The sequence below is a fragment of the Mycteria americana genome, chromosome 5 (genome assembly GCF_035582795.1).
Source record: "Mycteria americana isolate JAX WOST 10 ecotype Jacksonville Zoo and Gardens chromosome 5, USCA_MyAme_1.0, whole genome shotgun sequence".
Taxonomy (NCBI): domain Eukaryota; kingdom Metazoa; phylum Chordata; class Aves; order Ciconiiformes; family Ciconiidae; genus Mycteria; species Mycteria americana.
The window spans coordinates 17126315-17148177 of NC_134369.1; the positions used below are offsets into that span (position 1 = coordinate 17126315).

A 21863-nucleotide genomic window follows, 5' to 3' on the forward strand; every position below is an offset into this window, starting at 1 on the left:
CAGGACAGGACTCTGGTCTATGAAGTCATCCTTGAAGAGGGAAGGATGCAGCCTGCCACCAGAGACTTTGTTTCACTGAAGGGTGAGACTGGGAGACTTTGAGCTGCCATCAACTTCTTACTTCCTGGAAGAAACCAGATGCTCAAGACAGCACTCCTCCCAGACCTGGAGTCCTACAGAGTGCTACTGGCTGCTTAATATACTTAGCCCATCTAGTAAGAGAGAAAGTAACTCATTGATCATCTCACTGAATCTCCACTCCATAACAATTCACATGAAACAGAGTTGCAAGGACAAAGCAGCTCACAATACACTTGGCTGACAGCACTCTAGATCAGGTCTAAGCCTCACTTACATGGGAGCAAGAAGAAAACGAAATCATCTGGCGCTCTGCTCTGGAAAGACAGGCCTCCCAGTTCAGCAAAGATGAACCACTAGGAGCCATCAGAAGCGGTAAGGGACTGTCAGATAAAGCAACTGTATGAGAAGTATATGATAGCTACTGTACCATCTGCTGGGGTCTGATTGTCCTCCAATACTTGTTATAAACTGCTATGTCCCTACTAATAGTGGGGGAGTTGCTCTTAATTTCAATGCAAGATTAGTTATGCCCTTGTCCACATATAAATCATACTCCCACTATTAAATCAAGTACACAAGAGGTTTATTCTTAATGGCTCTACTAACGCTTACAGGTCTTAAATACACGATGTGTTGTTAAGCACTGTCCTTTTTCCTTTTCTCCTGCAAAACATGTCAAGTTAAAGGATATGCTATTTCTCATGGCAGCTAGGGCCCCTAGAGCAGTTTTTGCTTCAAAACAATTAAAATATTAAGTATGGTGTCAAATTACAGCTCTTAAAAAGTTAATGCAGACCCTTGGCGGGCAGAGACAGTGAATATTAACTTCTATCACACCCATACATAATTAGCATTTGCCATCTTTCAATCAGGGCTCTATTCAAAGCTTCTTTTGTTTTTTGCGCAAGGCTCTTTCCTCCTTTCCTATTAAAGCCCTTACAGAAGGTCTGTCCGATTACTGCTTAACAGTTAGATGCAATTTTTTTCTTTTTTTTATAAAGAATACATTTCTTTGTTATACTGTTTTCTTCAGTGAAAATTTTCAAGTGCCTGGTGATAATTTTGGAGGTGCCTTGAGCTTTTATAAACAGACTGCAAGTTGACTTTCAGTGGAGTTGGTTGTCCCAAATTATTCTCAGCCTGCAAACTCCCTAACACTGAAAATGGAAACCCATAAAGCAGCTCTGTAATTCCACAGTTAAAGAGCTTTGACTGCTCACGAATCAGCCTTACACAGACAACATAGCCAGGGAGAACTGTCAACAGCAGAACAACAATGCAGATAGAGAATTCAACCCTGTACTTCTCATTCTGAAACAGGATAACCAACTCTCCCCTCCCAAACCCAAATTATAATTTTTGTGCCTTTAGCCTTTAACTACAGGATATACTTAAAAGTGCCTGAAGGCATAATAAAAAAATAGCAGCAATAATATAAACCAGTCAAACGGCCTCTGCGATACAAGAGTGAATCTGACAATTAAAAGAAACAAGCACGTTCTGGTTTCAAGCACTTTTAAATTTACTAGTCATACTACTATCCTCTGAATTGGTGTTAGCACACTTGTATTGCTTGAAAAAAAGCATATTTCTTCTCATAAATGAATAACTTCTACAGTTCTAATGCTAATACCATTGTGTGTTTCTGATTTATCTTCAGTGACTTACTAGCCTGGTGTCCTGTAGGTATTGAAACTGCTTTTGGCTTTGGTGAATGAGAGGGTTTGCACCTTGAAGCAGATGGGTGATATGCCAGCTTCCTGCCAGGTTCAAATGTGAACATTTTGATGTAATTCATTTGGGTATAGCCTGCTTTACTAAGTGACTAAAATCTCATGCCCTGGAGCCTTCAGCAAAAACATTTAGAAAAGCCACTATCACATTTAACATTTATTTCAAAGACATTCTCTTTCCTGAGCAAAGTAAATTATATCAAGACCAGTCTCAACAATCATCTTCAGCCACAAACCTGATACATGCCTCAAAGGTACTATCCCAAGTATAAGCATTTCACTTTCATGCATTTAAAAAGGCTATGCTTGCACTGCTTGGCTTCCTCAGAAAGTAATGGTATCATTCAGATACTATAACTTAGGCTCCAGAACAAGCACTTGTATAGATAAGGGCGTGGACATCTAGAAACAGGATGTCCACACTCAATTTTATGTCTGTACTAGTGTGCTATTTCCACCCAGGGATATTCCGTTATGGGCCAAAATGCAAAGCCTGCACAATTAAATATCATTGCTTCCAGTTCTGTGCTCTGCTACCTCTGTAACTGCAGTCCCTTCATGTTAGGGGCATGCTTAGATTATTAAAATGTGGTAAGTATAACGGTCTCATTAATCTCTCCTTCTCCCTAGCTAACCACGTAACAGCACAAAAAGTGAACAGTGCATGTAAAGGAAGGTAACAGTCCACTTCGTTTACTTGTGTCTAGTCTATATGGGTTCCTATACTGTGCTCATCAACATGGATACACAGCCTTAAGTAGTGAACTAAAAAAATATAACAGCTTGCCTTCTCATCCTCTTCCCAGTGAGGGAACACGCACAGAGCAATGTTTTGTCTAGATAGATAAGCAGACATGCACAAGTTGTTACAGATCTATGTCAGAGAAGGTGAGACGAAAAAAGCACACACTGATGATGAGCTTTGCAATTATTCTGGGAGGATTTTGCACCACTTGCGTGCAGTCATGAGCTTCACTCTACAAAACAATCTAAAGAAATACACCTCTTGTGGACGCATGCATCCCAAGGCTCTGCTTGATCTGTGGTGACTATACCTCACGCCACACAGCCTCATGCCGAGTTACCTTAGCAAGAGCTGACATTAATCAGCAGGTCCGCAAGGTGGTAAGCAAAGTTCTGTGGAGACATCATTTTGGATCCTGCATCAGCGTAGCATTTCTACTTCTAGCTTCAGGGCCAGCTTGGTATCAGCTAGCCCAGGGATTTTTGTTCTGTACTCCAGCAAACAGTGTGGAAATGCTCTTCGATACCTTAAACCAAGACCATTCTGGAGAGGACTTGAATACGATCTGATGTTACATGGAAGCAGGTGGCAGGTATGCTGCATTTGTGGTAGGCAGAGCCGCTAAGGAGGTACACTTAAAACCTTCCATTGCTACAGGTATAAAAGGTCTCATGGTATCTCCTATTCTGAGGATGAAAAGACAGCAAGTTATTTTACCACCTCATCTGTGCAACACAAATTGGGGCTATTCAAAACATTGTTTTCTCAGACCTTGATTAAAGCATTTCTTCCTTTTCAGGAGCTCCTGATTTCATAACATTTATAACTCAGGTCACCACAAAGGCACCAAACCTATCTTTATGGACTCCTAGTTGCCCCACTGTTCTGTATCCATGTTGAAACACTGCTGTGCATATAATATATTTTGAAATACAGGTAGTCAATTGCCTTCCATAGTGTGTTCCTTCTGAAGTGTGAGTGACATTATGTGTCAATGGGAAGCAAGATTTCATCCACACAGTTATATTCCTATCCAGAACATTTCATCTGCATTAACAGAAAATGCCAAATGCCTCATACCAAGTCTCTTCCCACACTGAGGTATACACTTGACTCAATATGGAGAAGTTAAACCTGCACTGAGTAATCTTGTAAATCTTGTTCTTAGCTTCTAAGGACCAAAGCAGCACTTTCAAACCCACCCCACCTCTGTCTTCCTCCACAGGGGCCAGATTCTACTAGAAGACATTTCCTTGCACCCCTCAACTCCCAGTGACAGCTATGTCCAACACACTCTCTTGGTCCTTTTTCCTGAAGGTAGCATTAATTAAGCTGGGAAGATCATAAGCAGAATGGACAAGAGCTACTTTTTATGCATGGCCCAGGTAGAAGCACTGTGATCTATTTCAGATACGCTGAGCAGAGACACAAAAGACGAATCAAGGAAATATCAAGTCCTACTTTTGGGGGATAATTATAAGATTATAGTCCATCCTTTCACCTCTACAGATTTGAAATGGTCTTTCCAACTGAAAAGACATAGCATCACTGAATCCATATGTGCATCCAATAGGAATAGCACTTCAGTAGCATGCAGAAAAACCTCAAGAACAAGGGAAGCTTCACCTAAGAGCTGTTGCCCAAGAATTTTCCCCTATGGAAAACAGCACAGGCTTTTCAGTGTCCTGGCAAAGGACATTCAGAACCTGCCAGTACCAGTGAGCACATGGCAGTACAGTGAGCACACAGGGTGCTAAAAGGGGCCATTTTGAGACCCCCAGCATGAACATGTCAGAAAAAAATGACCTATTCTGAGAAGGCTTTCTGTATTTATCTTTGTCTCCCACAGACGGCGTACAAAATGGAAGGCATTTACTGTCTTTCAGGTGTGCCATCCCTCTTCCTGAAAGCCTGCAAAATTGGTCAGATGAAACTTTTACCTATTTCAGCAGGAATGTTGCCTGTGCAAGGGAGTTGGGACCAAGCCTTTCAGCCTAACCACCTCCCCTCATATTTCTGGGCTAAGAAGAGACCTTTTTAACATACATATAGGGAAGACAAAGGCATTCAAACTGCTAAAGACTTTGCAAAGCAGCAACTTTGGGCTGTCATTTGAAGGTCAGTCTCCAACTTACAGTATTTATCTGCCTATTGTCAAACAACTGCTGGAGCAGAAAGGAGTTTTAATAAAATATGTTAGTTAATTAAATCTGGAACGTTAATGGGTTTTTCATAACACTGTGGCATTGTATCTATGAAAAGCAATGAAAAAATGGTTCTATTTAAAAGTGGTAATAGCTGTAGTCTTTGAACATATGCTTAATGAATAAATCTGTTAGGAAAAAAGGCCTGTGTGTATTGGAGGGGGGCAGTATGTTTGTTCTCACTTAAAGCGTGCCATGATGGCAATCATCAACAGCAAATGGCCTCTATTGTAAGCACTAAATAAAATTCCATTTGGCCATTTACATTCAGGTGAAATTGCTTTTTTCTTTTAAACAACACGTTCTTTTAGCTAAACAGCTGAGTTGAAAATAAAGCAATGCCAGATTCATGTTATTAAGGACACCTGATAAGCATTCATGCTCTTTGGTAGGTGCAAAGAACCACAATATAGTAATATCCAGGCAGCTTGCTGCCACAGCATGAGGTGCAGCACGCAAGAAGCCAAATAGACTACAGTGAAGAGGCATTCAGATCCCATGGTGAGAACAGTCTAACAACCCAGTGCTAGCACATATCGTAGTGGTGGGTGCAATTTCAGGGATGAAATTATATGGAATACAGTGCAACATAAAACCTGAACCGAATAGACTATTTAAAGCTTAGATGAAACCAGAAAGCTATGATGGCAAAGCACATGAGAAGAAACTCCATCTATTGGGTTTCCATTTCCATGAGCGGGTGGATGAATCTAATAAGCTGGTCGATTTGTTTGTGAAATTAAAATGCCAATTCCTTAAGCTGGGAAGTAATTATGGAAAATATTCACAGTTAAGCCATAGCTGGCTGGGGATTTTTAAAGGAAGCTTGACAGATGTTGCTAAAATGCACCCCAAAAAAGTCAAATGTGTCAATACCTTTCTTCACCAAAAGGGTTGTCAAGCATTGGAACAGGCTGCCCATGGAAGCGGTTGAGTCACCATCCCTGGAGGTATTTAAAAGTGTAGATGTGGTGCTTAGGGACATGGTTTAGCACTGGACTTGGCAGTGCTAGCTTAACGGTTGGACCTGATGATCCTAAAGGTTTTTTCCAACCTAAACAATTCTACGATTCTATGAATATTTACTCAACTCCTCTTCTGTCCTCCCAAAAGTTCTTCTCACAGAGTGCCAGAATCTCTCCTTTCTCCACTAAATCTGAGAGCTGAAGCTCCTCAGTTCCACTCTGAATGCTCCTAAGGAAGGTTCACCCAGACAGACTCCCCTTCCTGTTCTTTCCCTCAATAACATGCTTGAATATGGCTCTTTTTTGCAACATAGCCAGATCTCAACTGGAAGGCGCATTTTGTGGTGAAAGGGCCATGGGGAACTCCCAGGTTGCATTCACCCAGATTTCCTAGTCCAACACAAATGCAGCTGCAAACCTAACAACCAGGTGAGACCATGTCATGATCACCTCTGCTCTGACAACTCTTGTCAGGCAGCAGTGTTGGGAGACTGCTCCTCACTGCCTTTCTACAGTTGAGCACGACTCAATGCCTGCTCTCCATCAGCTTTGCTGACTTCTCAGTCCTTGCGGTCCCTCCTCTTTCCTTTAAGAACTTTTCCCTGTGAACATGCAGAGCAGATCCAGATTAACAAAGATCAGAGATTATGAGTAGGTGGAAAGAGATAAGATGCACAAAGATAAAGCAAGTCTCAGGTTCCCAAGACTTCTTTTCTGAGAGGGAACTGTGATGCAATGAAGAAAATAGTCCATCATTAAAACCTCTAATTCTTGGGGATGGTATTCCCCTCCCACCCTCTTCTTAATGCTATCCTTATTGAAATACTTTTCTCATTGAGGTTTCTTGCATTTTCCCATGGTGACAGAGATGTCACCACCAGACATAAGGAAAGCACGAAACCTCAATCTGTAAACTGGTAAGGCAGAGGTCTAGAAAGCATGATTTCCAAAAGCAATAGAGGTTTGAGATACTATGATGACAGACACTAGACTTCCAAAGGGTGGTTTGCTTCAGCTAAAAAAGAGAGTCTTATAAAGACTGTTGCAAACAGATATGTCAGCAAGGTTCTGTCCTCAAAAATGACTAGCATTTTTACCAGGCTGACTTTCAGCTTATTTCAGCATGTAGATATGTTATTAGTTTGTCCATTAATCAACCCGTTAGTCCACCAACCCAAACAGTGACCGTGAGGCATGAACAAAATTTGGTACGTGCCCAATTCAAAACACTGCACCATTTTGGATCCCACATCCCTGAAACAGGTCCTTTGGTACTTTTGACCTCTAAAATGTCTGTTCTATGACATTAAACCAGGTTCTACAAAACCACACTCATCAGGTAACATGAAAGATGAAAGTTAAACTAGACAACTAGACTAGCAGCAAGAAGCAGAGAAAGGAGAAGATAAAATAAAGGTGACAAAAGTGACAAAAGAAGGTGTGAGTATGTTTGAGAATAATGGAAATGAGGATATCTGATAAGAGAAGAGATGAAAGAAGGAAAATAAATACAAGGCCATAGAAGAGAAGCCCACAGGAGGAGGAGGAGTGTGAAAGCCTGGCAGAAGGATTGAGTGGAGACTAAAAACAGCGTCTGGCAGTAGCTCAAATCAAACAAGGCAGCATATGCAAGAACTGCAGTACACTGAAAACTTCCTTCCTCTTGGGGATTAAGTAACCTCAGAGTTAGGGTAGAGAGTCTTCCCTCTCTCTCCTCTGGAATACCTTGCTCTAAACTCTGAAGCAGGAAAAAAATCTAGTTAAACCTTTCTGTGATTGTCATTTCCCAATTGCCACTGTCAGCTCTTAATGGAAATTTTCAAAGGCAAAGCTGCAGAAATCAGACATGGATTTTGATTAATTTTTCTAGTGGGAAACATGATGGTGGGTACCTCATCCCTAAATGATTTAGGGCATCAACAGGCCAGATTTTCAAAAGGTCTAGGGAAATTTTCGAAATCCCCAATCCAGCCAGATAGAACCCTAGTTCTGCTGAAACAATTTTAATAGTTTTTTCAAAGGATGGGCCTTAGTACCATTTTCAAAAGTGGCTTCAAAATATGGAATCTATTTCACACTGAAAGACAATGAGATAATACTGCACAGTTGCTTTTAAAACCGAGATTGGCATGCTTTTCAAACTGCTGCCTACCATATGCTTTTGCTTCCTTTAATTCTGCGTCTGTGAATACAGCACACAAATGCATGTCTGTTTGTCACTCACAATTCAGGAAACACAGGTGCAGTTGTGAGAACATCAAGCACTACAAACTGGGAAGTCTGAGGACAGCCCAACATTCTAGGTCTTAAACTACAGCAATGTTTATGATATTTACACCTGCACAAAACCTGAGAAAGTCCCATGTAGGGAAATATTACAGAACTAGCCAGGGCCTAATATAACCTCAGTTCTGTCAGCTCCCACAAGGGTGGAACATGGCCTTAGAGGTAGACATGCCAAGCCAAGAAATGCCATTTCAGGGAATATCCCACCATGTCCCACCTGTTTTTTGTCATGGTGCATGTGCATAGGCTGCTACATCTAACTGCACAGCTACATCTAACTGCACAGCAGGAACAAACTACAACCATGATTCTTCCCCCCTACGACCATCCAGAGCAGGGTTGTAACTGGAGTTTGCTGTTGCTCTCCTTGGGTCCATATGCCCACATTTCCTTCATCAGAAACCAGGAAAAAAGACAGAAGGATGATGCCACCCAGATCTCACTCTAACACAGATAAAGCACATGGTCAGATGTATCTTCTGTGACAGTCCCTACTGTTGAAGATCAAGCTTAAAAGGTGGGAGCTACAGACAGGCAAGAGCACATGAGGGGAAGACTGCCCTAATATAAATGGTGAAAGAAAGACTGACAGAACAGTCCTGAATAATACTTGGAGAAGAGTGACAGCCCAAAGACACTATTTTGCTGCCTGTATACTAGTGAAGACATAGTAGAATATACTTTTACCTTGGACTTAGGATCCCAGTCTTCCTAGGGAGTGCCAGAAACTGTCTTAAAAAACAAGCTCTGTGATCCACCTTTGAAATACAGCTGCCTACTTCTGCTAGTACTCCTGGGTCATACCGTATTAAGTATGCCTCAATGTGCTGTCAAGATATGCTCATGATTCTTGATGAATCTTTAAGCTTTTCAAGTGACATTCTTGTATTAAAGTCCAAAGACTGAAACCAAAATGGTTCTATTTGCATTCCACATGCAAGCATATGGTTAGACAAACTCTGTTCATTGGTGTGGTCAAATGAATATGTGAGCCCAAACTCGGGTGCATTCCACTTCATTTGGTTATTTTTTCATTGCAAGCACAGTACAGCATTATCAAGCAAACAAGAGGCAGCTTCATCTTATCAATTTGGAAAAAAAAACGCAACAAACCACTCTGCCACTGCAACTGGAAATGCAGCGTTTGTCTGGGAAAGAAAGAGGCACGGTGGAATGCACCTGGAGGAAAACAGATGTACATCCTTGTGGAAATCCAGGAAAAACCCTCAGCTGCTGGGGAAGCAGCAGCATAGTGGTTAGAATACCTTGCTGTGGAAACTCAAATCACAAGCTGGAGCTTTGCACCAAAACACTGTGCTAGATCAGCCTGTGTATATCTTTTACTTGGGCTGTTCGGTTGAAGATGATAGCACACACCACAACACACCACTACAAACTGCTGTCTGCAGAAACCTGTATGCTCTCATCCAGTTGATGTGGCCTGCCAGGCCTTTTGAAGTTCAAAATAAACCCTCGTAGCAGTTCATAATTTGAAAATGCATACTCTACCAACACCAAACTGTCAGCATTGCCAGAGACCAGCCAGCTTCACAGTTTTCTAGTTACGGTGACATGATCAATTGCAATCTCTCCATGGTGACCTAGAAAGTCACTTAGTGATACAGAGACCCAGAGACCTGCCAGAAAATGGATTCTCTTGTGTCTTCATACAGGATGCCTGAAAGGTGACCAAAGGATTCCAACTTCCACTGGACCTTCAGCAGAAAACAATCAGTTTCCTTAAATGCCTCATAAAATCCCAGTCTGAATAACAGAGTAGTGTCTTTGCTATTAAACAAAAAGATATCCTTGATATTGTGACTGCTCTGCTGGGCTAATGGAGCTGGCAGAGGAACAAGCATACATTGGGGGACAGCGTCAACAGGTTCAAGTCTCTAAGTTACAAATGCCAGTTTACCAGAGTTATACTCCGTACTTGGTACGAGGCAAGAAAACCGTTTTATGCACAGGACAGAAGGAAGAGCATCAAGTCAACTCACTTGCTACCTGTCCAGCTTGAGAAAGGATCAAGTACAAGAAGAATTTTTAAAAAAAATGCCTAAGAACTTGTCCAGCCCTTCATAAAGGTATGCAACACAAAACACATCTTCAAAACATTACCTTCCAAGTCATTGCTCTTCCTTTAAGATCTTGACAAAGACAAAATTTTGCTATGAGTATTTACCCATGTTACCCATAAACACATGATAAATGCATGTTACCCACCTATTTAACCCGTTGGTAAATGCTAAACTTTCTAACCATGGTTACATTTCGATTCTCCTTGTTGCAATTGACATTTTCACTACTTTTACCTAGTGTGCTGTGAATGCCACTTCTTCATGATTTGTAATGGAAAAGGAAGAAAAACAACCTTACAAGAAAACGGGTGGGATTTTTCATGCCAAAGTCAGAGTGGCTTTTTTCATGGTTCTATTTGCATTCCACATGCAAGCATATGGTTAGACAAACTCTGTTCATGTTACTATACAAACATTTCATAAGCACAAATCTCTTTCTGAATCAAACATTCATTAGAAATGCTGACTACTGTTTGTAAATACTACAGTGAAATCATGGAATGCCCATGTAATGAAAGCTCAATGTTAAATGAATGGTCTCTCACCTTGTATTTGTCAAACCATTAAGTAAAGAAAACAATCTCTTCTTCCTTCCGCTATGTTCCCAGAAAAGCGTTCTTTCCATCGAGAGTATATTGCTATATTTTATTTCTCAAACAGAAGCAGTATAAACCACACAGAGCCAGACTAATGCTTCCTTATTCACTTCACTCTTCTTTTTGTAAGAAATCTCCCTGAAGCCATCAGGAGTATTTGTGCAACACCACCAAATGAAACAGGGATTACAATCTGGCCCACACGAAACAACAATTACTCTCTCATGTATTGCAGATAGCCAATACCTTTCTTAAAGTAAAGTTCCTTGAAGACAAATTGTCTTATATAACCCTGAAAGAAACTGTACTAAAGCAATAAGGACCATATAACTAAAACTGACACATGATAATCTACCAAACAGATACTTGTCAAAAAGAATAGACTGGTTTTAACTTAACTCTATGTTGAAATCAGGGTCCCTGTAGATGCAAACCTGCAGATGCAGTTCACCTTGGCACTGCAAACTACCTCATTTTCATCATTTCTCTGATTCTTAGATGCTGTTCAGAGATGGACTGAGATTTTCTACAGTTTTATTTTCTACAGTGTTGAGTTTTGTGTACACGCTGCAGAATAAACTTGCTTTAACAAAGATTTAACTGAAAGACCTCAACTTCAAACTGTCAACCCAAGTGCACACTCCTTCAAAAATAGCACGTTAATTTTGCTCATCCCCACAGACTCATGTGACCTCTTTTATCTGTATCCTGTTTTCCACCTGCACCACAGCAGCTCATGGCTGTGTCTCACAGCTACAGCAAAACTTTTCAAGCCTCCAGGAACACCATCCAGTTTTATTTCACTCTGCACACTTTTTGCTTCATGCGCTATGTTGGATGCAAACACATACAAAATCTAACACGAGGCAGTTCTGTGAAATAAATAGCCTTCTGGTTACTTAAAATGACCATTTTTCAATCTAGTCCATAATTTTATGGTTTCACCATCCCTTTTCATTGGCTGGCACAAACACATCCTAACAGTTTCCCCAAGACATTTTTCAGAATTTGAAAGTGAACACTGGTTTAACATTTGTCCTCCAACCTACCCTAACCAAGCAATGCATTAGAAGTGTCTCATTAGCTCACATGCCCTGCAATGAAAATGACAATATCTTCTTTGTACGTGTTTTATTGATTGCTCAACTTAGGCAGTAAAACACTGGAAACCTTCGGCCACATTCTACGTAGCATTTTCTGCAATATTGAATTTTATTAGTGTGTTTGTGACAGCTGAACAGAATGATACCCTTTTTCTTAGCCAAACTTGAAATAGGGGCCAGTCTACAGTCCTATGACAATGCCTGGACAACAACTTTTACTTCAAACATTTATTGGAGCATCTTCCACCAACTTTAAAGACATGGATTTGCATTTCATACACCATTTCCTGAGTCAAATTACTATCATTGACACATTCTAATTGTCTTTGCTTCTTGTGCCAAAACCAGTCTGTTCAGCCACCTCAGACCGAGGCCTTTTCAGCAAGCATGCTTGCCAGAAGCAGCCTATACAAACAGACTTTCTTCCATGGTACTTTACCAATGCTTCTATGCTGACACTATTATGTTAAAACGAAGGCAAATGCATGACCTTCAGCTTACATTCAGCTAGAAAGCTTTACCACCAGGTTTTTTTGTTGGAACTATTCCACTTTGATGTCACATGATAAATGATTGTTGATCTTTTCTTTCTCCCCTCCCACATCAGGTTTTCCCAGGCTAAGCTTTTCTGCAATAAAACCAAAACTGTTGGAAAAACTTCCCTTTGTATTGCCCACATATAAAGAGTAAGCCAGTACCACTGCTGAATTAAAGATCTTTTTGATGAACAACCTGCAGACTATGTATATGAACACATGATATTTTGGCCAAGAAGAATTCAATGGAGATGAGGAGAAGCAAATAAAGAGGGGAACACTTCTCTTAGGGCAGTGTCGAAGCCTAAGTGAAAACAAAACGGGAAGAAGTGAAGTCCCATATGAACCGAGGGGGGAGGGCAAGAAAAAAAAGAAAAATAAAAAAACCCATTACTCTACCAGAACCATTCACACATTTCCCCCCAAAGCAGCCATATTGGTGGACAGGAAATAGGAAGTGAAATGTGAAAGATTTCTGAATATACTCAGAATCCGTAAGCATCATATACCAGATTTATACCACATAGATGTGATTTTTTTTTTTTTTAACTACCCAGCTAAAAATAGGGGGGGGTGTGTGGTTTCTATGTTGGTGGATAGCTCAAATTCACTCATGGTTTAACTCCATACTTTTAACTACATTTTACTGCAAATTTCAATGCAGGGATAAATCTGATAAACTCTGCAAAGTGATTTCTGAATTAATTATTTTGTACAACCAGTAGAATTGCATTTACATCTTGCTTTGAAATTAATATAGTCTATGACTATAAAGATCAGGTAACATACAATATTATGTTTTTACTTACGCTAAACTATCAAGACTAAGTGCTTTGAGGCAAAAAGTGCATGTTTGCCATTTACTGCATGTTTGTACATGTCCTAACATAACAAGGCTTCCAATTATTTGGCACACCTACACACCACCTCAATATAAAAGTAAATAATACTGATGTTTTATGGCCTAGGTTTAACACTGGCCTCAAAGGATCTGGACAAGACTGTATAACACAAAGCCCGTAAAGAACACTAGCATGACTCTCTGAGCTTATAGAAAGGAAAGTGCATCCTTTCTGCCATCAAATCAGTGGCAAGCATTGAGCCAAAGCTGACCACTTATATCTAATCTGTAAAGAGAATGTGAACACCCAGGAGAACTATTTGTAGGTTACCTGAAGTTTCTCAGGATTCTTATATAAGCAATAAAAGGTCACAGCTCATAAAGGGCTTTTCAGAACTAAAACATACAGCAAGTGGAATGAACCCATTCACCTTACAGCTTGTTCACATACAGAACATGTTTTTGCACTCCAAACACTCCCTAATAAAGGCTCTTTCAGCACCCACTTTCCATAAGCTGGGCCTCCTTCGCAGCATGGAGTTGATTCCAAAGGCACACCCGCATCAGCTGAACTGGCTTCTGTACCATAAAAACAACCACAGACTGCAATAGTCTGCAAGACATCTATACCTGCAAGGTGGTATGAAAGGCTGGTCCAGTGCAGCATAAAGGCATATTTAGGCTGTAACCAGAAGGTAAATAGATCAGCTTTCTAACTAATAAAAAGAAAAAAGGTTTATCTACACCAGATGCATGATTGAAAGTCCAGTAGCTCTAAGAGCCCTCATTGTGCATATAGGAAACACTTTCTGGTAAGAGACAGAATATGCTGAGAACTAAGTCCAGAATGACCTGAAAACACCTACTTCCTTGATGATTAAACAAAACTAATTTACTTACTCCTTACCACAAATAAATAAAAAACATGTTTGAGACAGCTATGGACTCAATTTAAAAGGACTTTCTAAGGAGCTTTTAGGAGACAAAGGCTCAATGCTTTAGGCTTCCTTAGAAATCCTAGTTAAAACAAGCTTCATAGACATCAAGTAGGTAATGGAGGTAAAATGGACTCTTTGCATTATGTGAGAACCACAGCCAGATTAAAAGATACAGTCCACTACAAAAAGATCTAGCAAAAAGTACCTTCCATGCTAATTGGGCTTTGCAAAACATTTAGAATCTGCAATGATTTTTCCTTTTTTTTTTTCCCCCCTCATTCCTTGTTCCTTTCTTTCTCCAAGAAGGTTAGGAGAAGTTCTGAAAGAGTGTATGACCGTTTTTCATCTGTACTGAAGTGACAGTATGATACATCTGATCTTCCTTGCCTTACTTACCATCTGACATGCACTCAGTCCTTTCAGTTACATAGTAGCTCAGTCCTAATGTCTGCTCCAGGACAGATGGTCCTGTGGGATTATAATTTACATCCTTTATGCACTAGAATCCTAAAAAATAAGTGAAAAATCTAAGCTTTAACACTATTAGCTGTCCAAGAATCATTCAGGGCCTTTACACACAATTTTTCTTGAAAATAAACTCTAAAAGACCAGGATGTGATGTTCATCCATAAAGGAAGTATCAAGCCACTGATCTGTGGGGTGGGGGAAAGCATGGAAAGGAGATGAAGCATATTCCTGTGTTGTTACTGATTCACTTGCTTTTGCTTATTGCCTGCATATAGGAACTGGGATCTATCTGAAGCCTTCCAGGTGTCCAAAGGGTATGTACCATAAAGTCTTTTAGTATTTAAGGAAAAGGGGGCCATACATAAGCTAAACTCCCTTAGGAGCCATCTGCTCCATATGGAAAAAGCTGAAATCATAACAGCCAATTTCATTAAAATCTCAGAGAGTACTTAAAGGTCTGTGAGTACAAGACAGAGACCCTTACTACTTATTTGTGAAGGACTGCTAAATGTGTCATACCTACCACACCATGGGGCTAACTGAATACATAACTTGGAAACAGACAGTCCATCATAGCCTGAGAGACTGTGTCCAACATGCCACTCAAAGCATAGTAAAAACATGCAGACATGTAGAAAGAAATTCAGCTCTAACAAACTGCAAGGACTTTTTCTTTCTCTACAAATTCTGCTAAGGGAGGGGCCAGAGATGTATTCTTTGTCCAGATGATACAGTGCTCTGCCTCCAAGGCTTATATGATTTGTCATTTACTTCTAAAGCACCTTGCACTGTGAACATCAGGCCAGTTCATCCACAGTCTCATTCAAAGCCCACAGAAACCAATACAACTCTTTCTATTGATGCCAACACACTTTGCATCACAAACCCAATCAAGAATTATCCTGAAGAACAAGAGTATAAAGGGCTAAATCCAGAAAGTACCTTCTCCTACAGAGGTCCTGTTGAAATCACAGAGAGTTCATTTCACTAGAAACCGATCTTTCCAGTTTTGAACGTGCTAATAAATCAAAGACCACCTAGATACCCAGACTTCACCTCTGACACTGGGACACGAGGAGACCACTGCATATAGATAAGCACATCTGCATGTTAAAGAAAAACATATTTAAAAGCAAGCCACATTCTTAGAAGACACCAGGATACAACAAGACAGCATCCAGGTAAAAGCAAGTCAGCAGAGTCATGTGTTAGGCACTCCTCAAAAAAAATCACCTCAACCAACATAGCACATCTTAGCATTAAGCAATCCTCTGCTACCCAGGACAAGGGACTACTAAGTCAAGGGAGGAAACTTGCTGTAGAGCCCTGGATACACATGTATCTTTCACTTGTAATACAAACATAGTAAAGAGGAACTATGTAGGTCCAAGAATAAGAAATACTGTCTGTGTACACAGTGTGTGTCAAAACAGAATCTAAAAGTTATTCTTAAAACCAGAAAAATCAGGCATGAAGCATACAGATGGTATTTATGCTTTTATAGCCACTTAGAAACACCTTTCCCTCCCTCACAGGAAAAAATGACAACCAATTATTTTCAGCTAGATGTTTTTAAGTTTGTTTTCTGATATGTTTGCTTAAGTCAAAGCTCAAACACAGAAAAGATGCCTTGCAGGCAAGTCCCGAGGGGAGTCAATCTTCTTTTACAGAGCAGGTGCCATTCAAAACAACTAACAAGCACCATAAAAAGATGGTGTGGATAGTTCTGAGTCCACCATCAGCACCGCCATTGCTCCTCTGAAACTTCTGGCAATCACATAATCACCAGCTCTGTGCAATGGTTCCCAAGAAACAGGCCTCGCAATGGACTTGTTTCACTCCAGCAGCATGTCCGTGAGGTACAGAACCAAGAAGTAAGTGGATTTCATAAGTGATTGCCACTGGAAAAAAGGAATTGGTGCCTCTTGACTCAGTACTGAAGGCCAAACTATGTGCCCAAACTACACCAGGTGGTCTAATAAAAGATGCTATGCCTCTCTATACAGCTGTCCTTAAGTTACCTTGTCTTGACACAAAGGGCTCCAGTATCTGAACAGGTTGCCCCAGTATATAAAGTTATTACTTCCGTTAAGTGGAAGTGTAATTGACTCTGCATGCTCTCAGTCCAATGCAAACAGAAGACAACATTGATAAATTCAAGCAAGAAGTGCCTAGTGCTTTTACAAAAGCAGACTAAAAAACAGTTACTGTGGTTCAGCTGACACAAGGTGACTTGACCACACATCTCCAGTTTTAGCATAAAGCTATTTGCAATGACAGCAGCCCCAAATGCTGTTCTTTGACCTTCCTTAGTGCCTGCAGTCCACCACAATATTCAAATGCTGGTATAAAACTGCTTTCTTTACACACACTACTGTGCAAGAACTTGGTATCATGACATTTCCAGAGAGGTCAAATGAATAAGAATTAATGCTGAAGCTGTAGGCACAAGGCCTGTACCTCTAGGCCCTTGTAGCTTCTAGAAAGAAAGAGTTACCTCTTCTTAAGCTGTATGCAACTGTTGTAGTCTACCTTCAGTACAGTTGCCTTGCCAGACTTCACACTTAATCCCTTTCTCTACACTGCCTCTAAATTCAAGCGTTCCTCCTCTGCTTCCTGTTTCCCCTACCATGTAACTTAGGGACAAGTGTAGTTTTAAACTGTTGAAGGAAATAAGTCCATCTGTTGCCTAACATGCGCCATCTTTCTGACTCTCTAATGGCATGTGAACGATCAGAAGAAAATACCACTAAAGCAAGGAGACTTAGGAATCACTCCTGTCTCTCAAAATGCACAGAGCCTTATTCTCAGTTATCTTACATCTTGCAGTTATTATCAACGCAAAACTGATGTGAAAACAATATTCAGATTTGGTAGCATTTTACACCTACTTTACACTGATATAGAAGAAAAATGCTGCCATGTGCCCATAACCATGAGGAAAACCTTGAAGGCAGAATAGTTTTACAGAAAGCTAGGCACCTTAAACAATAAAGGCAATACAACTGCATAACCTTGCTTTTAAAACTCTTGTGTGTCCTTCATAATACTGACATGAGCAGCTAAAACTATTCACAGGAGCACTTACTCTTGCATAACTGCCAGCAAAATCAGGCTCCGAGTTCAGCACTTCAGCACTTCGTTTTGCTCTCTGTGCAACTGCTAGAGGATGTGTCACAGAGGACTGATAAGCAATTGCAAAACTTCTGGTAGCAAGTACTCAGCAGCACATTCAGACTACTTCATGGAAGCAAGAGTGACCTTATCTTGTACTCTGTATGAGCAAAACCCCATGTTTTTAAGCTACCAGGTTAATTTTTGCTGAAAACACTGGCATAGTCTGCCCAGATACAAGCAGAACTTGTGCACACAATTATCTGGATATATACTCTGGCATTGACAGAGCAGCAAAGCAGGTTAATGTGCAAGAGCATCATCACAGAATGGTGACACAAATCCAGAAGGCAAAACACAAAATTATAAAATGGTGTATTGCCACTGTACACTTTTTGCCTGTTCTGGGAAGGACGTAGAATCTATTCCAAAGAACACATCATTCAGGCAATCTGTAGCGATGTTGTGTTGTAAGATGTTCCCTCACTCCATCTACAATGCCAGATCAGACAAAAGTATTTGCCTGAAAAAGGACTACACACAGCCACACGCTCTCCAACCTTTTGTCCTTATATTCCCTTTTCTCCATCTTAAGAATGGACAAACCTAAGACAGGGCCAAGTCTCCTGGGACAGAAGAACAGAAACATGTTATTAAAATAAAGTGTGTGCATAAGTGGTTTCTGTCTTGGGATCTGAAAACCAAGTTTAATTAACCAGCTGAAAGGAAAGCACAGTTTATATAATGCAGACTATCTGTGGACTCTCCCCAGTCATCCCACGCAACCCCTTGTAACTGCTAGTCCACATAATAGCAATTTTTGCTGGTAAAGATACAGTAACTGGGATGAGGGATCTAGATGCCAACTTTCACAGAGATTAAGAAAGAAGCAGCAAGCATTTAAAATAGAGGAAATAGAGACCAATCCATATTACACAGACTACAAAGTAGTTCTGTAAGGGAAACACAGCTTCGTTGCTTCTCGAACTCCTAAAAATTAGTTAGTCATCAGACAAAGTTATTCAGTGCTAAAAGGATATTGACAGATTCTGCCACTGTCAATGAAAGAGAGTCCTGGAAGGAGTCTAAAGACTTCTGCCTTTCTCTACCTGTACTCTGGAAGTCTGCTTTCTGAAATACTGTATGCTTATGAGATAAGCCAGTGAAAAGTGTGATAAACTTGGAAAAATTTTAGCTCTAGGAGCAACTGAGGTCTGTCCATTGAATAACTGATCATCTGGTTGTCAGGCCACAGAACTGTAACTGGGTGGTTTGGGATTTTGTCTTTGGTTTCCAGTGTCTCCATTTTTTAAGATTCAGCTCACGAGATTCTTTCCCATTCTGTGTTTGCAGAGTTCTTACCTCCGTGAGTCCTTATTTCTTGAGGAATTTAAATGAGACTACCATCCAAACAACCAACACCTCAGGTTAGCTTCATGTTGCACTTAAGATGATCTAACCTTCCACTGCTGCTGAGAGAGGGGTTTGTTTCATCCTGCTCACTCTCCTCTGTTGCATCATACCCATCTATCTTATCTATCCATGCAGCAACAAGGCTGCTGCTTCAGCTTGCAGAACTGATGGAAAACTAATTAATTTGGGGGGTGGATTAGTCATCATTGGAGGAGTGAAAAGGGAATCATCTTCAGTGGAAGCTCACTGCTAGATTAAATGCAAAGTTGAACTGCACTCTGCTTACAGGGATTTACAGAACTTCCCTGGGTGTTCAGCTCAGTAGCACCTGCATGTACATTTTAAAACTACGCCTAAGCAAGTATCAAACAGAAATCCACTCCTTTGTTACAGCATACTAATTTTTGTCAAAACCTCACACCAATTTTATCAAAGAAAGAGAGATTAAACCTCAATCAGGGCAGTTAAATACAAAACTTTCCAACAACATTCCCACTGGAAAAAACAACAGGTTTTTTCCAGCCATTTTTAAAAAAAGGTAAACTCAGATAATTACAGATTATATGCACGGCTATCCTAGTAAACAATTACAGCAATTACTTGAAATTCTGATGTCACTCACGATAGATATATCAGCTGGTAGTTTTAAAAACTTGATTGTATATTAAAAACTATGACCAATAGTGTTTTCTGTGCATAGAGATAAACATCCTGCTCAAGGATCTGAACTCCTATTTAAAAACAAAACCAAACATGAGGAATAAAAAGCACCCAGTATGGTTCTGAGACACATATGTGGCTGCATTGCATATTCCCTGCCTACACTGACAGTGTGGGAGCTCTGTTAGTCATCTAATGCGCATATTTGCTTGGCACAATGCCTTTACTTTCTCATGCAGGCAAGAAAGATGATCACCAATTTATTGTATTTTTACATCTTCATTGCATGTTCATCAGCCAGTATGACCAGGCCTTCCCAATTTAAACTACAGGCTGTTAGGAGACAGATCAGTTCAAAGTGAAGCCCAAGAACTGGAAGGTTGTTAAGCACATCTGTAAAGACAAGGGTGACATCTTAGATTCATGCTGCTTAGACATATTTTTTGGTGGGACCTAACAACATGTTTATTTTAAGAATATGGACCTTTTATTGAATAGAAGCCTAATTTAGTTTTGCTTTCGACCCCAACATGGATCCTTTTACTACCTTCAAGGGCATTAGAGGCTCTCAGTTGGCTTGCTTTAACTGTCCTTCTCTGCCTCCATTCTGGAGGAAGTTGGAGCAGAACCTGAATTTAGTTTTCAAGTAAGGCTGTCATAAGACCTCCTTGCCCAGACTGGAGCAGGATCACACTGATCCCATCCTTCTGGCATCCCAATTTCATTCAAACCATACAAAACATACAAGAAAGGCATACCTTTTTAGTGTAATGTTGAGGATGAAATCCGAAGAGGAAGGGAGGGACGCAGAATTTCCAGGTGCCTCAATGTTGCCAGACCTTGAAGGAGTGACTCTGGCCATTTCCCCTCCCAATGCCCCTGGATGCTGCAAATTAGTATTTTACCATGAGATACTTCATGTTACAACCTGCTTTGTACAGAATTAACAAAGCACCAATTCAATTGCTTTCTGACACACATGGGAAGAAGTCCTTTGAGGGGAGGTAGCTCACGCTACCTGTTTCTTAGATATCTCGGTGGTGAACCCACTTAACATTGACTACTGTATTTATGCCAAGGAGAAGTCTCACACTGCCCCACTCCACTGGAAACTGGCAAGGCCAACCTTCAAGGGCAGTCTGGGACTGCCTTGTAGGACCTCTCCTAACCCCTTCCTTATTTTAAGTGCCTTAGGCAATACGGGCTGCCATGTCTCTGCTGGGTTTGGCCCAGAAGCACACAAGTTTGGATTCCTGAGGACTGCAGTACTTTGGTGTAATGTCTGCTGACTGCACTCAGTGTGTTAGTTCTAGCTGAACGGAACAGCTTTCGAGAAGCAGAAGTTCAGAATAGGTAAGATCTGGTCTGATCTAGTGGAGCTTTGTCTTTAAATTCTATGATGGTAAGAGGGAAGAAATATGTGGGAAGCATCCACAATAATCAACCATCTCAACCTAATTAGCAATTAATTTAGTGAGCTACTAAAGTCTAGCTAGGATGAATCCTGAGAGATTCTGGTCACAGTTACCCTGATGTAAATCTAGATTAACTCCTAGAGAGAACATCAATCTCCATGACAGTTACTTCAGATTTACACCCAGCCACTCTGAATTTGTGCGCTTGTTTTCACAGCCGTGTGGGAGATCTGTCTCAACACAAATCAGCTCCGCTCTCCTGCAGATTCTGCAAGGTACACAGCTACATTCCTGTAAAAATCTAACCTCAGTGAAATGGGGAAATTAAATTCTCCACTCTGATGAAACCTAAGCCTCCCACATAACAGACAAAAACCGTGCTACAGAGCCAGCCACTACAAGTGGTCACAATATCCTCCTCAGCTCTCAGTCTTCGGGCAGTAAGGATAATTCCCTCCCACTGGATTTCATGAAGCACAACAGAAAGCATCAAAATTACTACATTCTTCTTCCTAGGATTCTTATGAGTATTAGGAATACCAGATCCACAGAGTGCACAGTTTTGAGTCCAGTCTTGCAACCCTACCAAAATCCATGTAAGGCTTTCAAGGTCATCTTTCTAAGAGGGGGTAAATACCTTCTGGCCATTAGCACTACCCCATGTGATATACACCGCAGCTGCAT

The 21863-nt window shown here is 40.6% G+C and overlaps 1 protein-coding gene across 9 annotated transcripts in view; it reads right to left on the reverse strand.

Annotated features, from left to right (window-relative positions):
- PTPN5 (protein tyrosine phosphatase non-receptor type 5) overlaps positions 1 to 21863 on the reverse strand; it is an 89502-nt gene that overhangs the window by 50034 nt on the left and 17605 nt on the right. For 6 of the 9 annotated variants that reach the window (XM_075502300.1, XM_075502295.1, XM_075502291.1 and 3 more), the window contains one exon: positions 14506 to 14616. The exons of the other annotated variants lie outside the window; for them this stretch is intronic. In XM_075502300.1, the coding sequence (XP_075358415.1) occupies positions 14506 to 14508 (3 nt within the window). In that variant the 5' untranslated portion in view covers positions 14509 to 14616. The remainder of the gene's footprint in view (positions 1 to 14505; positions 14617 to 21863) is intronic. 9 annotated transcript variants of the gene reach the window in all.